Source organism: Hyperoodon ampullatus (genome assembly GCF_949752795.1).
Source record: "Hyperoodon ampullatus genome assembly, chromosome: 3".
Taxonomy (NCBI): domain Eukaryota; kingdom Metazoa; phylum Chordata; class Mammalia; order Artiodactyla; family Ziphiidae; genus Hyperoodon; species Hyperoodon ampullatus.
Window position 1 is genome coordinate 46,470,287 of NC_136916.1, and position 17,578 is coordinate 46,487,864.

At 38.3% G+C, this 17,578-nt stretch overlaps 1 protein-coding gene across 1 annotated transcript in view; it reads right to left on the minus strand.

Annotated features, from left to right (window-relative positions):
• NEDD4 (NEDD4 E3 ubiquitin protein ligase) overlaps nucleotides 1-17,578 on the minus strand; it is a gene marked incomplete at both ends in the record, with an annotated part of 154,125 nt that overhangs the window by 104,551 nt on the left and 31,996 nt on the right. Inside the window, one exon of the mRNA XM_079699296.1 lies at nucleotides 5,521-5,574. Coding sequence (XP_079555422.1) covers nucleotides 5,521-5,574 — 54 coding nt within the window. The remainder of the gene's footprint in view (nucleotides 1-5,520; nucleotides 5,575-17,578) is intronic.

The following is a 17,578-nucleotide window of genomic DNA, read 5'->3' on the forward strand; positions in this document are numbered from 1 at the left end:
ACCCGTATCCCCTGCATCGGCAGGCGGACTCCCAACCACTGCGCCACCAGGGAGGCCCGGGTCTTGTTTTTGTATCCATTCAGCAAGCCTGTGTCTTTTGGTTGGAGCATTTAATCCATTCATGTTTAAGGTAATTATCAATAGGTATGTTCCTATTACCATTTTCTTAATTGTTTTGGGTTTGTTTTTGTAGGTTGTTTTCTTCTCTTGTGTTTCCCACTTTGAGAAGTTCCTTTAGCATTTGTTGTAGAGCTGGTTTGGTGGTCGTGAATTCTCTTAGCTCTTGCTTGTCTGTAAAGCTTTTGATTTCTCCATGGAATCTGAATGAGATCCTTGCTGGGTAGAGTAATCTTGGTTGTAGTTTCTTCCCTTTCATCACTTTAAGTATATCATGCCACTCCCTTCTGGCTTGTAGAGTTTCTGCTGAGAAATCAGCTGTTAACCCTATGGGAGTTCCTTGTATGTTATTTGTCATTTTCCCCTTGTTGCTTTCAATAATTTTTCTTTGTCTTTAATTTTTGCCAGTTTGAATACTATGTGCCTTGTTGTGTTTCTCCTTGGGTTTATCCTGTATGGGACTTGCTGCGCTTCCTGGACCTGGGTGGCTATTTCGTTTCCCATGTTAGGGAAGTTTTCGACTATAATCTCTGCAAATAATTTCTCTGGTTCTTTCTCTCTCTCTTCTCCTTCTGGGACCCCTATAATGCGAATGTTGTTGCACTTAATGTTGTCCCAGAGGTCTCTTAGGCTGTCTTCATTTCTTTTCATTCTTTTTTCTTTATTCTGTTCTGCAGCAGTGAATTCCACCATTCTGTCTTCCAGGTCACTTATCCATTCTTCTCCCTCAGTTATTGTGCTATTGATTCCTTCTAGTGTATTTTTCATTTCAGTTATTGTATTGTTCATCTCTGTTTGTTTGTTCTTTAATTCTTCTAAGTCTTTGTTAAACATTTCTTGCATCTTCTCGATCTTTGCCTCCATTCTTTTTCCGAGGTCCTGGATCATCTTCATTATCATTATTCTGAATTCTTTTTCTGGAAGGTTGCCTATCTCCACTTCATTTAGTTGTTTTTCTGGGGTTTTATCTTGTTCCTTCATCTGGTACATAGCTCTCTGCCTTTTCATCTTGTCTATCTTTCTGTGAATGTGGTTTTTGTTCCACAGGCTGTAAGATTGTAGTTCTTCTTCCTTCTGTTTCTGCCCTCTCCTCCTTTGGTTGTTAATATAAAATGAACCAGATACATGTTTTCTCTTTGGCAAGCTTCACTATAAGCATCAGTCTCATGTCCCCTAACTAGATTGTAAGCTTACAGAGTGTGAGGACCGCAACTAAACATTTCTTCTGATCCTCTTGAGCTCATGCTGGGCACAATGCAAGCACTAAGTAACACCAGGGAGGAGGTTGGGTGGATCCAGCTACTACTTCTAAAGAAATATCAAAAAGTACTCCAGCTGGACAGGAAGGAAGGATGCTTGAAACATTTGCAAAGAGTGTTTCAGCCAAGGAAAAGTAAGAAAATCAAATGCACTTCCTAGCACTCTAGTCTGAGTTTAAATTCTCGGAAGGCTGAACAGTTTGCATTACTGGCTCTGGTCTGGGACTGCATAGGATCTGCACCACTATTAGAGCAGTTATGTGTACAATCTGGAGAACCTGGGTAGAATGTAGCCCTTCAGCCAAACAGATGAAAAGAGAGTAGCATCAACCTTAACTTCAAGCGGAGAAGAGCTGGAGAGTAGTGGCAGGCCTCACCTGGAAGGAGTCTATGCAAATCCTATAGAATTTCACATTCTAGAATGAAACAGATAATATCCTAGGATTAGACTGAAGCTCAGGACCTCACATTCTGAGATATTTGGTTATTGATTATCTTCACAGAAAATAATGTGATTACCTACATGCTATGGACAGGCTCTGGATAATACTAATCGTTGACTACAATTTTGAAGGCCAATATCCACTGTGATGGTTAACTGCATGTGTTGACTTGGCTAAGCTATTTTGCCCAGCTGATGGGTCAAACACTGAACTAGATGTTGCTATGAAGCTATTTTTTAGATGTGATTAGCATTTAAATCTGTAGATTTTGAGTAAAGCAGAATGCCCTCCATAACGTGGTGGCTCTCATCCAATCAGTTAAAGGCCTTAAGAGCAAAGACAGGTTTCTGGAAGCAGCAATTCTGCCTCAAGACTATAACACAGAAACCCTGCCTTAGTTTCCAGCTTGCTGCCCAGCACTGCAGATTTCAGATGCATTAACTCTTACCTGAATCTGCAACCTGCCAGCACCACCTCATAGATTTCAGACTTGCCAGCTTCCACTATCATGTAAAGCAATTCCTTAAAGTAAATCAATCCCCCCCACCTCATTATCTCTCACTCTCTCATTCTGTGTGTGTGTGTGTGTGTGTGTGTGTGTGTGTGTGTCCTATTGGTTCTGTTTCTCTGGAAAACCCTGACTAATACAACCACTGAACTTGAGAAGCACAGCATCTCCGCCTGGAATATGGAATATAGGCGTCTCCTAAAGCTTCAGAGGCTGTATGCATGCAGACATAGCTCTTGGGTAGTGACACAGAAGCACTAACTTTTGCACTGGTGGGTAGAATTCATTTAAAGGCACATCATTCTCAAATGTCCCATCACCATCAACATCACCACCACCACAACCATCACCAAACTATGACAGTTTTAACCCCCAGCTTCTTAAAACTGGCTGAAAAAATATCACTTATATTGCACATATCTTCCAGATGACTAGAAATACTTTTTCCTTAAAAGTGTACCTGTGCTCTTCGCTGTACATTTCCAAAGAGAACCTGCTAGGAAAAGGATGCACTTCTAATTTAGTTGTGAATGCTACAGGAGAAGGATAAAATGACATTTACAGTGCATAGGCCTATTTACTGCTACACAATCAAGCCTGTTATTCCATCAATGGCTATAGTTTCTATGACATCTCAGGTGATCTGTACCCTTCAATTACCTGCTAGGACTAACAACAAATCAGAGCATTAGAATGATGAGCACCACTCTGTTCTAACTATTTCTTGTTACCTTTTGCTAGTAAGTGAGCTTCTTAAGAAAAACTACATTTCTAATGCATAGCTGAGTATCTAACACAGTAGATGCCCGAAATGGCATACTGTAGTTAACACACAAAATGTGATATCAGAGAACCACAAACGCATGATTCCATGAACGTTAAATAACACTTTGTATTAATGATGAAAAATTTTCTGAGTGCTTTGATAACTACTATCTCATTTTATTTTCATAATATATTTATCAGATAGGTAAGGCAAATACTGTTATTCCAATTTTTAAACATGAGAAAATATTTTCAGAAGGATTAAATAATCTGTCTAGGGTTACAAGCTAATGTACCAAATCACAAGCCAGACTACAAGTACTCCTGACTCCTTGGTATGGGGATCTATAATATCCTGTTAAGTGCATTATTTTCCTTTTGCTTTTAGAAATATTCCATTGTTAATATCAGAAGCAATGCTTTTTTTCTTTCGGCATATTGTGACACCCTGTATAGTACTCTATACATGGTAAATGGTCAAGGAGTGTTAATGCACCAATCAGAGCATGATAAATATCAGTTTTGGCAATGAAGAGTCACACCATACTAAGATTATCAGCAAAAAAGACCAGATAACTATAAGCAGGGTGGAAAGCATAAACATGTCCTCCTTGTGGACAATATGCAAGTAACTCAAATAAAATAGTTCACCAGTTATGTACCCAAGAATCAGGAAGAAATTCATATCAGTGTCACTAACAACAGGAAAAATAACACATGACCCAGCAATTCAACCCCAAAATATGAACCTTAGAGATACACTCATATACGTATATCAGGAAACATAGCAAGAATGTTTATCAAATGGTTATAGCAAAAACCTGGAAACAACACTAATATCTATTAAGGAGGATAAATACATAAATTATGGTATTACAGCATTTGCAGATGAAGGGAAAACTATGCATCTGTAAAATGTCTTATTACAGATCGACCTTACAAATATAACATTAAGCAAAAAGCATGTCACAGAGGAAAGTATTCAGAGTGTTACTATTCTAATAAAATCAAAAATATGAAAAAGGAAACTACTATGCTTTTAGGGATGCATACATACATGATAAAAATTTTTAAGTAAGAAAGATAAACACACTTTTCAGGACAGTGGCTACTACTTGCAGGGGAAGAAAAGGACATGCTATTGGGGAGGAGTATGAGGGGTTTTGAAGATTTTGGTAATATTCTAGTTCTTAAGTTGAGTAATAAGTGTACAGATATTTATCTTATTATTTAAAATAAAGATTTATATTAAATATATTTTTTGTATGTTTATTTCATGATTAAAAAAACACCAATACTAAATTTCACCTGGTCCTATCTAGAAGGAAAACAGATCTATAGCGACAGAGGGAAAAAAACAGAAGACATTCCCTATTCTATTAAACAAAAAAAAAGGCAAAAATACAAACAGAAAACAAAAAGCTCTGTGACTAACCAAATTTGATAAGCAAATCATCAACATCTGTCATTCAGCCTTACAAAATTAGATTGCCAGTTAGTGCTGAAGTCTCCCTTGGCTGCAAAAAAGTACCTTTGCCTGTTATGATACTAACTAATGATTTCATCTGCAATATCTTCAGTTACTAGTATAGTTATCACTTTTCGACAGAAAAAACAAAGTGTTATATAGTCCAACACTAAAAATAGATTCTTTAAAAAATCCCATTTCTATGTTAGCTACAAAATGAATAAAACTGTTTAATTTCTTTTTTGGTGCTTCTGTTTGGTAACTGATAAGCTTTGAATATATAACACTGTTCTTACACCTTCATATTCAAATCTTACAGGTTTAAAATGTAAACGTAAGATGCTAAAAAGAAGGTTTGAAATAAAGTTCCAAAGAGACAAATTAGGAAAAGGATAGGATTTCAAGACAAGGAATCAGAACTATCCTTTTATAAAAATAAAGTCAGGTTATATTTGCTTTTTGTCCCTCTAAGGGCTGGCAATCCTTCAGAGGGCTTTACTTCATCGGTGTAGAGAGGATAGCTTTCCTTTTTAGAATAGTGGGGATAAGGGAGAGGATGGGATGTCATAACTGGATACAGGTAACCCCAAGAAATCCACTGGAGTGAGGAGGGGAAGGCTCCTGAGCCTGGGACTACTGACCAGGGTACAAGGATGAGTGTGAGGGAAGGCCAGACAAAGAGGCTGACTTTCCTGCATCTCCTGCCACATCAGGCCTTGAGGAAGACCATGAATCTGCTGAGAACTGACAATCACAAGAGGTGCCTGGGAGAATAGAAGGGTAGAGAGTAGCACCAGGAAAGAGGGAAAAAAAAATTCTATCTGTCCACCATTTTGCCCAGAGTCTCCATAACCATCCCAAAAGCATCCCTCACCTCACAGATCCCCAGCCCACTTTGCCTTGCTGCTCTACTGAAACATACCCTTGCTTCACATTTTACACTCATACAATAGAACTCACCAATCGATTTTCATCAAACACTTCAAAAAGAAGCCGGTGCTGCTGAGGGTGAACCTAAGTAAGAAAAAAACAACCTTTCTTTAAAAACAAGTGAACATCGGAACTATATTCAATATTTTGTAATAACCTATAATGGAAAAGAATCTGAAAAATTATGTGTGTGTTGTGTGTGTGTGTACTTTGCTGTACACCAAAAACCAACACAACATTGTAAATCAACTATACTTTTAATTTTAAAAAAGTGAACATCAACCCACAAACACTGAGAAATAAATGCTTGAAAATGTTACCATTTCCTAATTCCTGTTACTTACAATATATTTTAAATTACACAAGATACTTAATATATACAAAGCTCAGACCAGTCACAAGTCACCCATTTTCTAGTAATTTTTCCATAATGACAAAGTGGATTTGGTTGCTTATTTTTCCATTTTTTCTAAAATAGAATAAAAGAAAGTAAGATAAAATTTCTTTTTTTTTTTGGCCACACGGTTTATGGGATTTTAGTTCCCCGACCAGGGATAGAACCCACACCCTCCACAGTGACAGCCTGGAGTCCTAACCACTAGACCTCCAAGAAATTCCTGAAAGTGAGATAAAATTTCAAAAAATTACATATTTACAAGCACTTAAAAATACAGATAAGATTTTAACTTATTATCAATTTTGTGTACTCACTTTTTATTTATCAGGTTAGAAATACCCAAAGTGGATGTTGATTTTATGGAGACTAGTGTTCTGAATCCTTTTAGTAATGACTTGATAAAACCAATCTTGTTTATACTATATAAAGTACATAGGCAGTCAGAAAGTATACACTGAGTTTTCACTTACTGTTTATATCTTACAGCACGAGTAAAATTAACATGCAGTAATTTATTTTTCAAAGCCAATGCTTTCATTTTCGCTGAAATGTTTCAATATCAAGTTAATATCTACTAAATATCAAACACAAAGAAAATCTTTAATAATTTGTTATACCAGAGGTTAAGATGATGTATGAAACATTCTCACATTTAAGTTGATATTTTCTCTATGATAAATATATTACATTAAATACTGAGATATTTTAAAACTTTGGTTTACATGTCAAAAGTATCAACAGCCTTCAGAAAAAAGTCCTATATGTGTGACAAAGATATAGAGATACCTCAACCCAATGTCCACTCTCCCTTATGTTCTTTTGAGAACATAATCCTAATTTTACCTGCAACAAGTGCCTGGGGTCACCACACTGCAAAACTTTTGGGGAGAGGGGCATTAATTTTTTTTTTAATTGAAGTATAACATAAATTCAGTAAAGTATAAAGTTTACTAACCTTAAATATACAGCTTGATGACTTTTCATACATGTTTACTGTGTCATCATCACCCAGATCAAAATATGGAACACTCCATTCTATTTTATGTATTGTTTTCTATATGAACAGTGCCCTCTGGACTTGTCTCAATAAGACTCTCTAAAAAAATTTCCCTTGGGCTTCCCTGGTGGCGCAGTGGTTGAGAGTCCACCTGCCAATGCAGGGGACATGGGTTCGTGTCCCGGTCCGGGAGGATCCCACATGCCACGGAGTGGCTGGGCCCGTGGGCCATGGCCGCTGAGCCTTCACGTCCGGAGCCTGTGCTCCGCAACGGGAGAGGCCACAACAGTGAGAGGTCCACGTACTTCAAAAAAAAAACCAAAAAGTTCCCTTGCACCCGGGGGCAACCAAAGAGGCCAACCTAGCAGCAGTCACTGGGTGGGACTTCTGGAAGAGCTCTTTCTTTCTTTCTTTAAAGATTGACTATACTTTTCTTTTTTTAAAATTTATTTATTTATTTATTTATTTATTATCGGCTGCGTTGGGGCTTTATTGCTGCGCAGGCTTTCTCTAGTTGCAGCGAGCGGGGGCTACTCTTCATTGTGGTGTGCAGGCTTCTCACTGCAGTGGCTTCTCTTGTTGCGGAGTATGGGCTCTAGGTGTGTGGGCTTCAGTAGTTGTGGCACATGGGCTCAGTAGTTGTGGCTCATGGGCTCTAGAGCACAGGCTCAGACATTGTGGTGCACAGGCTTCGTTGTTCTGCAGCATGTGGGATCTTCCCGGACCACGGCTCAAACCCGTGTCCCCTGCATTGGCAGGCGGATTCTTAACCACTGCGTCACCAGGGAAGTTCCTGGGAGAGCTCTTTAAATGGGGCTGACTCAGCTGGGAGAGATGTCACTTTTGCCCTTTGTATTTCTTTTTCCTGTGTGGAACTTGGTTAGGACAGGTGGCACCCCTACAGTCATATTGTAACCATGGGGCAACTATGAGGACAGAAGCCCCAATTAAGGGCTAGATATGCCACGGGGATAGAAAAAACAGTGTTAAGACAATAATCTTTTCTAGGAGGATATAGAGGAAATTGGGGGAGGAGATGACACTTGAGCTAAGACTTGAAAGATGGGAAGAATTTGAATAAGAAAATATAGATAATATTCACAGCAAGGAGATCGCAGGAGGAAAGGCATGGGGGCAGAATGAGCATGTTGTAAGGAGATCAACTGATAAGAACATTTTTGTGTTAGAAAGTGGTAAGAAAAATTTGGTCAGGGTAGAGCCAGACTGAGGGCACTGATATCCAGAAAAGGAATTAAGACTTGATTGGTATGGTAGAAAATTAAGCTTTTAAATGAAAAACTGATATGATGTAGATCATATGTAAATATTATTTTGTCAGTGATACACAATAAATTGGACTAGAGAGAGACCCTGGAGTCCACAGAGACTGTGGCTCTAGTAACTCAGGTATGAAGTGATGAGAGCTTTGTCTGTGATGGTCCCAGTGAGACTAGGGAGGGAGACAAGAACATGAAAAATATTTTGAGGGAAAAAATAAAAAGTCTCAATGTCTAACAAAATACCTGGCAGACAATGTAGATGTTCAATGAATATTGCTAAGAAAATAGATATATGTGACTTGAATAGGCCTCTGCTGTCCTGGTTCAGACTATAATTAATAGCTTCCTAACAAGATGCTCTACCTCAACTATCTTACCTTTTAAACCTACTTTTTCTATTACAACTGGAGTGACCTACCTAAAAGATAGCTTAGGCCATCTTTACTGCCCTACTCAAAAGCTGTTCCCAGTGGCCTAAAGAATAATATTCAAATGCCTGAGCATGGAATGATGCTTCCTGATCTGAGTCCAATTTGCCTTTCCAGCCTTGTGTCCTGTAACTGTCCCCTGCCAACACAAGTACACATACACCCTATGCTCTAATCACACTAGAAACAGTCTAATCGCTGCTTACTGCACTTTCTCATCTGTACTTCTGTACATGCTAAGGTCTCTCCATGTGCAACACCTTCTCAGCTCGACACATCCAAAATCTACCCCTTGTTCAAGCCTCAGCTCAAACGTCAACTCCACCCTGAAGTCTTACCTCCCGTCACTCCCCCTCCTCCATTTCCAGTTATTAAAAAACTGACTACATTCTTCCATTTATGAAGTTAATAATATGTAATAGCTCTCTACTGAATTATAAAAACACCATAAAAGACTTGGTTACTTGTTTTTTGAGGGGGGTTATATCAAAGGCACACACTAAGTGCAAGAATACAATTTAAAACATGTGGTGAGAATTCTAATTCAAAATGGCAGCCTGAACACAAATATTAATCCTCTCCCTCCTGAGATCCTATTTTCATAATAGCAAAGGAGTTTGTAAAAGGTATTAAAGCATCACAGCAAAGATCATATGCACATGCAAGGGCCACTAGCAGGCAAGCAATTTCCATACCTCCCTAGTAGGGAGATGAAGTGGGGATGAAAGCAGGCTTCTGAAGAAACTGAAAACTATTAAAAGAACTGAACGTTGAAGCAAAGAGGTCAGTGGCTCAAATGAGAGAATATTCCTATGGCACCTAAACCTCTGGTAAACACATGACACACACACAATATTAAAGAGTTTCTCTTTGTGTCTGATTTCAGGTAGAGGTTCAACAATAATGCAACCATCAGTTTTTTTTTAACATCTTTTTTGGAGTATAATTGCTTTACAATGGTGTGTTAGTTTCTGCTTTATAACAAAGTGAGTCAGCTATACGTACACATATATCCCCATATCCCCTCCCTCTTGCATCTCCCTCCCACCCTCCCTATCCCACCCCTCTAGGTGGTCACAAAGCACCGAGCTGATCTCCCTGTGCTATGTGGCTGCTTCCCATTAGCTATCTAACATTTGGTAGTGTATATATGTCCGTGCCACTCTCTCACTTCGTCCCGGCTTACTCTTCCCCCTCTCCATGTCCTCAAGTCCATTCTCTACGTCTGCATCTTTATTCCTGTCCTGCCTCTAGGTTCTTCAGAACCATTTTTTTCTTGTTTTAGATTCCATATATATGTGTTAGCATACAGTATTTGTTTTTCTCTTTCTGACTTTGTTTGACAGACTCTAGGTCCATCCACCTCACTACAAATAACTAAATTTCGTTTCTTTTTATGGCTGAGTAATATTCCATTGTATATATGTGCCACATCTTCTTTATCCATACATCTGTTGATGGACACTTAGGTTGCTTCCATGTCCTGGCTATTGTAAATAGTGCTGCAGTGAACTTTGTGGTACATGACTCTTTTTGAATTATGGTTTTCTCAGGGTATATGTCCAGTAGTGAGATTGCTGGGTCATAAGGTAGTTCTATTTTTAGTTTTTTAAGGAACCTCCATACTGTTCTCCATAGTGGCTGTATCAATTTACATTCCTACCAACAGTGCAAGAGGGTTCCTTTTTCTCCACACCCTCTCCGGCATGTATTGTTTGTAGATTTTTTGATGATGGCCATTCTGACCGGTGTGAGGTGATATCTCATTGTGGTTTTGATTTGCATTTCTCTAATGATTAGTGATGTTGGGCATCCTTTCATGTGTTTGTTGGCAATCTGTATATCTTCTCTGGGGAAATGTCTATTTAGGTCTTCTGCTCATTTTTGGATTGGGTTGTTTGTTTTTTTAATATTGAGCTGCATGAGATGCTTGTATATTTTGGAGGTTAATCCTTTATCAGTTGCTTCGTTTGCAAATATTTTCTCCCATTCTGAGGGTTGCCTTTTTGTCTTCTTTATGGTTACCTTTGCTGTGAAAAAGCTTTTAAGTTTCATTAGGTCCCATTTGTTTATTTTTGTTTTTATTTCCATTTCTCTAGGAGGTGGGTCAAAAAGGATCTTGCTGTGATTTATGTACTGAGTGTTCTGCCTATGTTTTCCTCTAAGAGTTTTATCCTGTCTGGCATTGCATTTAGGTCTTTAATCCATTTTGAGTTTACTTTTGTATACGGTGTTAGGGAGTGTTCTAATTTCATTCTTTTACACATAGTTGTCCAGTTTTCCCAGCACCACTTATTGAAGAGACTGTCTTTTCTCCACTGTATATTCTTGCCTTCTTTATCAAAGATAAGGTGACCATATGTCTGTGGGTTTATCTTTGGGTTTTCTGTCCTGTTCCACTGATCGATATTTCTGTTTTTGTGCCAATACCATACTGTCTTGATTACTGTAGCTTTGTAGTATACTCTGAAGTCAGGGAGCTTGATTCCTCCAGCTCTGTGTTTCTTCTCAAGACTGATTTGGCTATTCAGGGTCTTTTGTGTTTCCATACAGATTGTGAAAAATTTTGTTCTAGTTCTGTGAAAAATGCCATTGGTAGCTTGAGAGGGATTGCACTGAATCTGTACATTGCTTTGGGTAGTAGAGCCATTTTCACAATGTTGATTCTTCCAATACAAGAACATGGTATATCTCTCCATCTGTTTGTGTCACCTTTAATTTCTTTCATCTGTGTCTTATAATTTTCTGCATAGAGGTCTTTTGTCTCCTTAGGTAGGTTTATTCCTAGCTCTTTTATTCTTTTTGTTGCAATGGTAAATGGGAGTGTTCCCTTAATTTCTCTTTCATATTTTTCATCATTAGTGTACAGGGATGCAAGAAATTTCTGTGTATTAATTTTGTATCCTGCTACTTTACCAAATTCATTGATTAGCTCTAGTAGTTTTCTGGTGGCAGCTTTAGGATTCTCTATGTATAGTATCATGTCATCTGCAAACAGTGACAGTTTTACTTCTTTTCTGATTTGGATTCCATTTATTTTTTTTTTCTTCTCTGATTGCTGTGGCTAAAACTTCCAGAACTATGTTGAGTAATAGTTGCGAAAGTGGGCATCCTTGTCTTGTTCCTGATCTTAGTGGAAATGGATTCAGTTTTTCACCATTGAGAATGATGTTGGCTGTGGGTTTGTCATATATGGCCTTTATTATGTCGAGGTAAGTTCTCTCTATGTCTACTTTCTGCTGGTTTTTTTTTTTATCATAAATGGTGTTGAATTTTGTTGAAAGCTTTTTCTGCATCTATTGAGATGATCATATGGTTTTTATCCTTCAGCTTGTTAATATGGTGTATAACATTGATTGATTTGCATACATTGAAGAATCCTTGCATTCCTGGGATAAACCCCACTTGATCATGGTGTATGATCCTTTAATGTGCTGTTGAATTCTGTTTGCTACTATTTTGTTGAGGATTTTTGCATCTATGTTCATCAGTGATATTGGCCTGTAGTTTTTTGGTCACATCTTTGTCTGGTTTTGGTATCAGGGTGATGGTGGTCTCGTAGAATGAGTTTGGGAGTGTTCCTCCCTCTGCTATATTTTGGAAAAGTTTGAGTAGGATGGGTGTTAGCTCTTCTCTAAATGTTTGATAGAATCCACCTGGGAAGCCATCTGGTCCTGGGCTTTTGTTTGTTGGAAGATTTTAAATCACAGTTTCAATTTCAGTGCTTGTGATTGGTCTGTGCATATTTTCTATTTCTTCCTGGTTCAGTCTCAGAAGGTTGTGCTTTCCTAAGAATTTGTCCATTTCTTCCAGGTTGTTCATTTTATTGGCATACAGTTGCTTGTAGTAATCTCTCATGATCCTTTGTATTTCTGCAGTGTCAGTTGTTACTTCTCCCTTTTCGTTTCTAATTCTATTGATTTGAGTCTTTTCCGTTTTCTTCTTGATGAGTCTGGCTAATGGTTTATCAATTTCATTTATCTTCTCAAAGAACCAACTTTTAGTTTTACAGATCTTTGCTATCATTTCCTTCATTTATTTCTGATCTGATCTTTATGATTTCTTTCCTTCTGCTAACTTTGGGCTATTTTGGTTCTTCTTTCTCTAATTGATTTAGGTGTAAGTTTAGGTTGTTTATTTGAGATTTTTCTTGTTTCTTGAGGTTGTATTGTATTGCTATAATCTTCCCTCTTAGAACTGCCTTTGCTGCATCCCATAGGTTATGGGTCGTTGTGTTTTCACTGTCCTTTGTTTCTAGGTATTTTTTAATTTCCTCTTTGATTTCTTCAGTGATCTCTTGGTTATTTAGTAGTGTATTGTTTAGCTCCCAATGTGTTTGTATTTTTTACAGTTTTTTTCCTGTAGTTGATATCTAGTCTTATAGCATTGTGGTTGGAAAAGAAACTTGATCTGATTTCAATTTTCTTAAATTTACCAAGGCTTGATTTGTGACCCAAGATATGATCTATCATGGAGAATGTTCCATGAGCACTTGAGAAGAAAGTGTATTCCGTTGTTTTTGGATGGAATGTCCTACAAATATCAATTAAGTCCATCTTGTTTAATGTGTCATTTAAAGCTTATGTTCCCTTATTTATTTTCCTTTTGGATCATCTGTCCATTGGTGAAAGTGGGGTGTTAAAGTCCCACACTACGATTATGTTACTGTCAATTTCCCCTTTTATGGCTGTTAGCATTTGCCTTATGTATTGAGGTGCTCCTATGTTGGGTGCATAAATATTTACAATTTTTTTATCTTCTTCTTGGATTGATCCCTTGATCATTATGTAGTGTTCTTCTTTGTGTCTTGTAATAGTCTGTATTTTAAAGTCTATTTTGTCTGATATGAGAATTGCTACTCCAGCCTTCTTTTGATTTCCATTTGCATGGAATATCTTTTTCCATGCCCTCACTTTCAGTCTCACTTTTCAGTCCCTAGGTCTGAAGTGGGTGTCTTGTAGACAGCATATATATGGGTCTTGTTTTTGTATACATTCAGCCAGTCTATGTTTTTTGGTTGGAGCATTTAATCCATTTACATTTAAGGTAATTATTGATATGTATGTTCTTATTACTGTTTTCTTAATTGTTTTGGGTTTCTTTTTGTAGGTCTTTTCCTTCTCTTGTGTTTCTTGCCTAGAGAAGTTCCTTTAGCATTTGCTGTAAAGCTAATTTGGTGGTGCTGAATTCTGTCGAATCTAAATGAGACCCTTGCTGGGTAGAGTAATCTTGGTTGTAGGTTTTTCCATTTCATCACTTTAAGGCAGTCCTTTCTGGTTTGCAGAGTTTCTGCTGAAAGATCAGCTGTTAACCTTATGGGGATTCCCTTGTGTGTTATTTGTTGTTTTTCCCTTGCTGCTTTTAATATGTTTTCTTTGTATTTAATTTTTGACAGTTTGATTAATATGTGTCTTGGTGTGTTTCTCCTTGGATTTATCCTGTATGGGACTCTCTGTGCTTCCTGGACTTGATTAACTAGTTCCTTTCCCATATTAGGGAAGTTTTCAACTATAATCTCTTAAAATATTTCCTCAGTCCCTTTCTTTTTCTCTTCTTCTTCTGGAACCCCTATAATTCGAATGTTGGTGCGTTTAATGTTGTCCCAGAGGTCTCTGAGACTATCCTCAATTCTTTTCATTCTGTTTTCTTTATTCTACTCTGCTGCAGTTATTTCCACTATTTTATGTTCCAGGTCAGTTATCTGTTATTCTGCCTCAGTTATTGTGCTATTGATTCCTTCTAGAGAATTTTTAATTTTATTTATTGTGTTGTTCATCATTGTTTGTTTGCTCTTTAGTTCTTCTAGGTCCTTGTTAAACATTTCTTGTATTTTCTCCATTCTGTTTCCAAGATTTTGGATCATGTTTACTATCATTACTCTGAATTCTTTTTCAGGTAAACTGCCTACTTCCTCTTCATTTGTTTGGTCTGGTGAGTTTTTACCTTGCTCCTTCATCTGCTGTGTATTTCTCTGTCTTCTCATTTTGCTTAACTTACTGTGTTTGGGTTCTCCTTTTCACAGGATGCAGGTTTGTAGTTCCTGTTGTTTTTGGTGTCTGCCCCCAGTGGGTACGGTTGGTTCAGTGGGTTGTGTAGGCTTCCTGGTGGAGGGGACTAGTGCCTGTGTTCTGGTGGATAAGGCTGGATCTTCTCTTTCTGGTGGGTAGGACCGCATCTGGTGGTGTGTTTTGGGGTGTCTGTGAACTTATTATGATTTTAGGCATCCTCTCTGCTAATGGGTGGGGTTGTGTTCCTGTCTTGCTCGTTGTTTGGCATGGGGTGTCCAGCAATGGAGCTTGCTCGTCATTGAGTGGAGCTGGGTCTTAGCATTGAGATGGAGATATCTGGGAGAGCTCTTGCTGATTGATATTACATGGGGCCAGGAGGTCTCTGGTGATCCAATGTCCTGAAGTCGGCTCTTCCACCTCAGTGGCTCAGGCCTGACACCCGGCCAGAGCAACAAGACCCTGTCAGTCTCACAGCTCATTACAACTCCACAGCTGAGGGCAAGGGGTTTCTCTCAGCTCCAGGTTGCAGTGCTCCAGGTAAGTGTTCAGATTGGCTTGCCTCCCACAGACGTCCAGAGCAGTCTGGACAAAGCCACAGAGCATCTCATGTCTCACTCTCTGATCCTCCTTGCTCTATCGATTTTGGAGCTGTTGCCCCTGTTTTAATCATGAGGCTTTAGAGCTCTGTAGCAGATGCTATTAGAGCTCAGCCTGTCATCCCATGGATCCCTTCAGCATTTTTGTGTGCACCTGCTCCCCAAGCATGTGCTCTCTCAACAGCAGCAACTGCATCTCCTTCAGCCATCAGTTTTAATATATAAAATATAAATAACTAAAAATGTAACATGTAATTGTTGAATGTTTAGGCTTTTCATATATAGAAGCAAGAGATGATTAGCAGAGATCACAGATGTAGAAACAGAAAAACTGTCCCCAAAGAAAAGAGATACTTAAGAAACACCTTTAAAAACTGTAAGGTATATCCTTAGGAAAATTTGGGAAAGTCTTGCATCCATAAAGCTAAAATAGGGCACTATAAAAAGAGGCAAGGAGTGGTGTTGCAACTAAAAATAACTGTTGAATTCAAATATAAGCAATTTTAGGTACATTTGCAGAAATCTCCCAAAATGTAGAGCAAAAAGCTAAGCTGAAGGAAAATATGAGAGAAAATAAAAAGAGGATTTTCTGAACAGATTCAGTGAAAGAATTAAGCCCTAATGCCCTAAAACAGAGGTTAAGTAAGTTACAGCTCATGGACCAAACCCAGCCAGGCATTTGCTTGCTTTTTTTTTTTTAAACAGCCCATAATAATTTTTTTTTACATTTTAAAATGGTTACCTTTTAAATGGCTATATAAGTACCTACACAGTAGCCTCAATTTTTGTCTCCTGCCTGTGTGACACCTAAAATATTTACTATCTGGCCCTTTATGAAAAAGTTTGCTGACTCCTGTCCTAAGACATTTACTGTATGTTATCTATTGCTTTATCTCATATATCTAGGATGGAACTCAGTAAGACCAACCTTGGAATATGTGAGGAAACTATCACTAAAATCATTTTCTGTGTTCTGTGGTTCACATGAGGAATTCTGACTGAGAAAGATAAGACTCGGTCTAGGTAACCCTGCACCCAACTAGCTGGAATCCCCAAACAATAATACAAACAGAGGGAAGGAAATTATTAAAGAAATTATTCACATGAAAATTTTCAGAGCTGAAGGGAAACAGTAGTCTTTAAATTGAAATGCTTATCAAAAGCCCAATACAATGACACTGTACACACAAGGTATAATACTGTGAAATTTTAAAACACCAGGGTAAAGATAAATCATCACATTTTTCACAGCGAGAGAAGGATCAACTCCAAAGGAACAAGAAGCAGCCTTTTCAATACCAATACCCAATACCATGCTCAAAGTTGATAAAGCACTGTCTTCAAGTTTCTGAGGAAAAATGATTTTCAACCTAGACTCCTATGAGGGGCCAAACTACTGGCCAGACATAAGTTGGCTATCTACTACTCATCTATCATAGCTGGAAGTCAGTTTGGGACAGGGATGTGTGAGCTATTCAGCAGGATGGGAATAAGGACCAGCATGACAAACAGAAACAGTTAAAGAGGGGTTACTTCTGGGAAGCAGGAATAGGAGGGGAGAGATTGGGGCACCAGAGTCCATTGCTTTTCATTATAAGCCCCTTTATACTATCTCATTTTAAAGCTATGTGTGAATTCTTTGATGAGATGATTTTTTTAAATTTATTAAAAATAGGAGTAAAGCTATGGTCATAAAAATAGAGTTTACAGGGTCATATTTATAGGAAAGGTATAAGAAGAAGAAACAAAAATAAAAATATTGAGATAGGCTTTTTGAAAAATGTCTAAGTCTATAAACGCATAAAAGAGTAGAGGAAAAAAACACTTTCCAGAGGAGTAACCAAATTCTCAAAGAAGGACAAAGGTATTGACAAATGTCAATTTATTCTCTGGTATTCATAAAGAACCCGAAGTTATGCTCCTGGAAATTATGCTGGTGGTTGCAGGAAAAAAACAATGCAGTCATACTTTTTAAAAAGCTTTATAAAGATATAATATATATACCATGTAACTGACCCACTGAAAATGCACAATTCAATGGTTTTTAGTATATTCACAGAGTATGCAACCACCCTTGCAATTCTGGAACATTTTCATCACCTCAAAAAGAAGCCCCATGGGGCCTCCCTGGTGGCGCAGTGGTTGAGAGTCCGCCTGCCGATGCAGGGGATACGGGTTCGTGCCCCGGTCTGGGAGGATCCCATATGCCGCGGAGCGGCTGGGCCCGTGAGCCATGGCTGCTGAGCCTGCGCATCCGGAGCCTGTGCTCCGCAACGGGAGAGGCCACAACAGTGAGAGGCCCGCATACCACAAAAAAAAAAAAAAAAAAAAAAAAAAGAAGCCCCATGCCCTTGAGAAGTCACTCCTGATTTCCCAACTTCC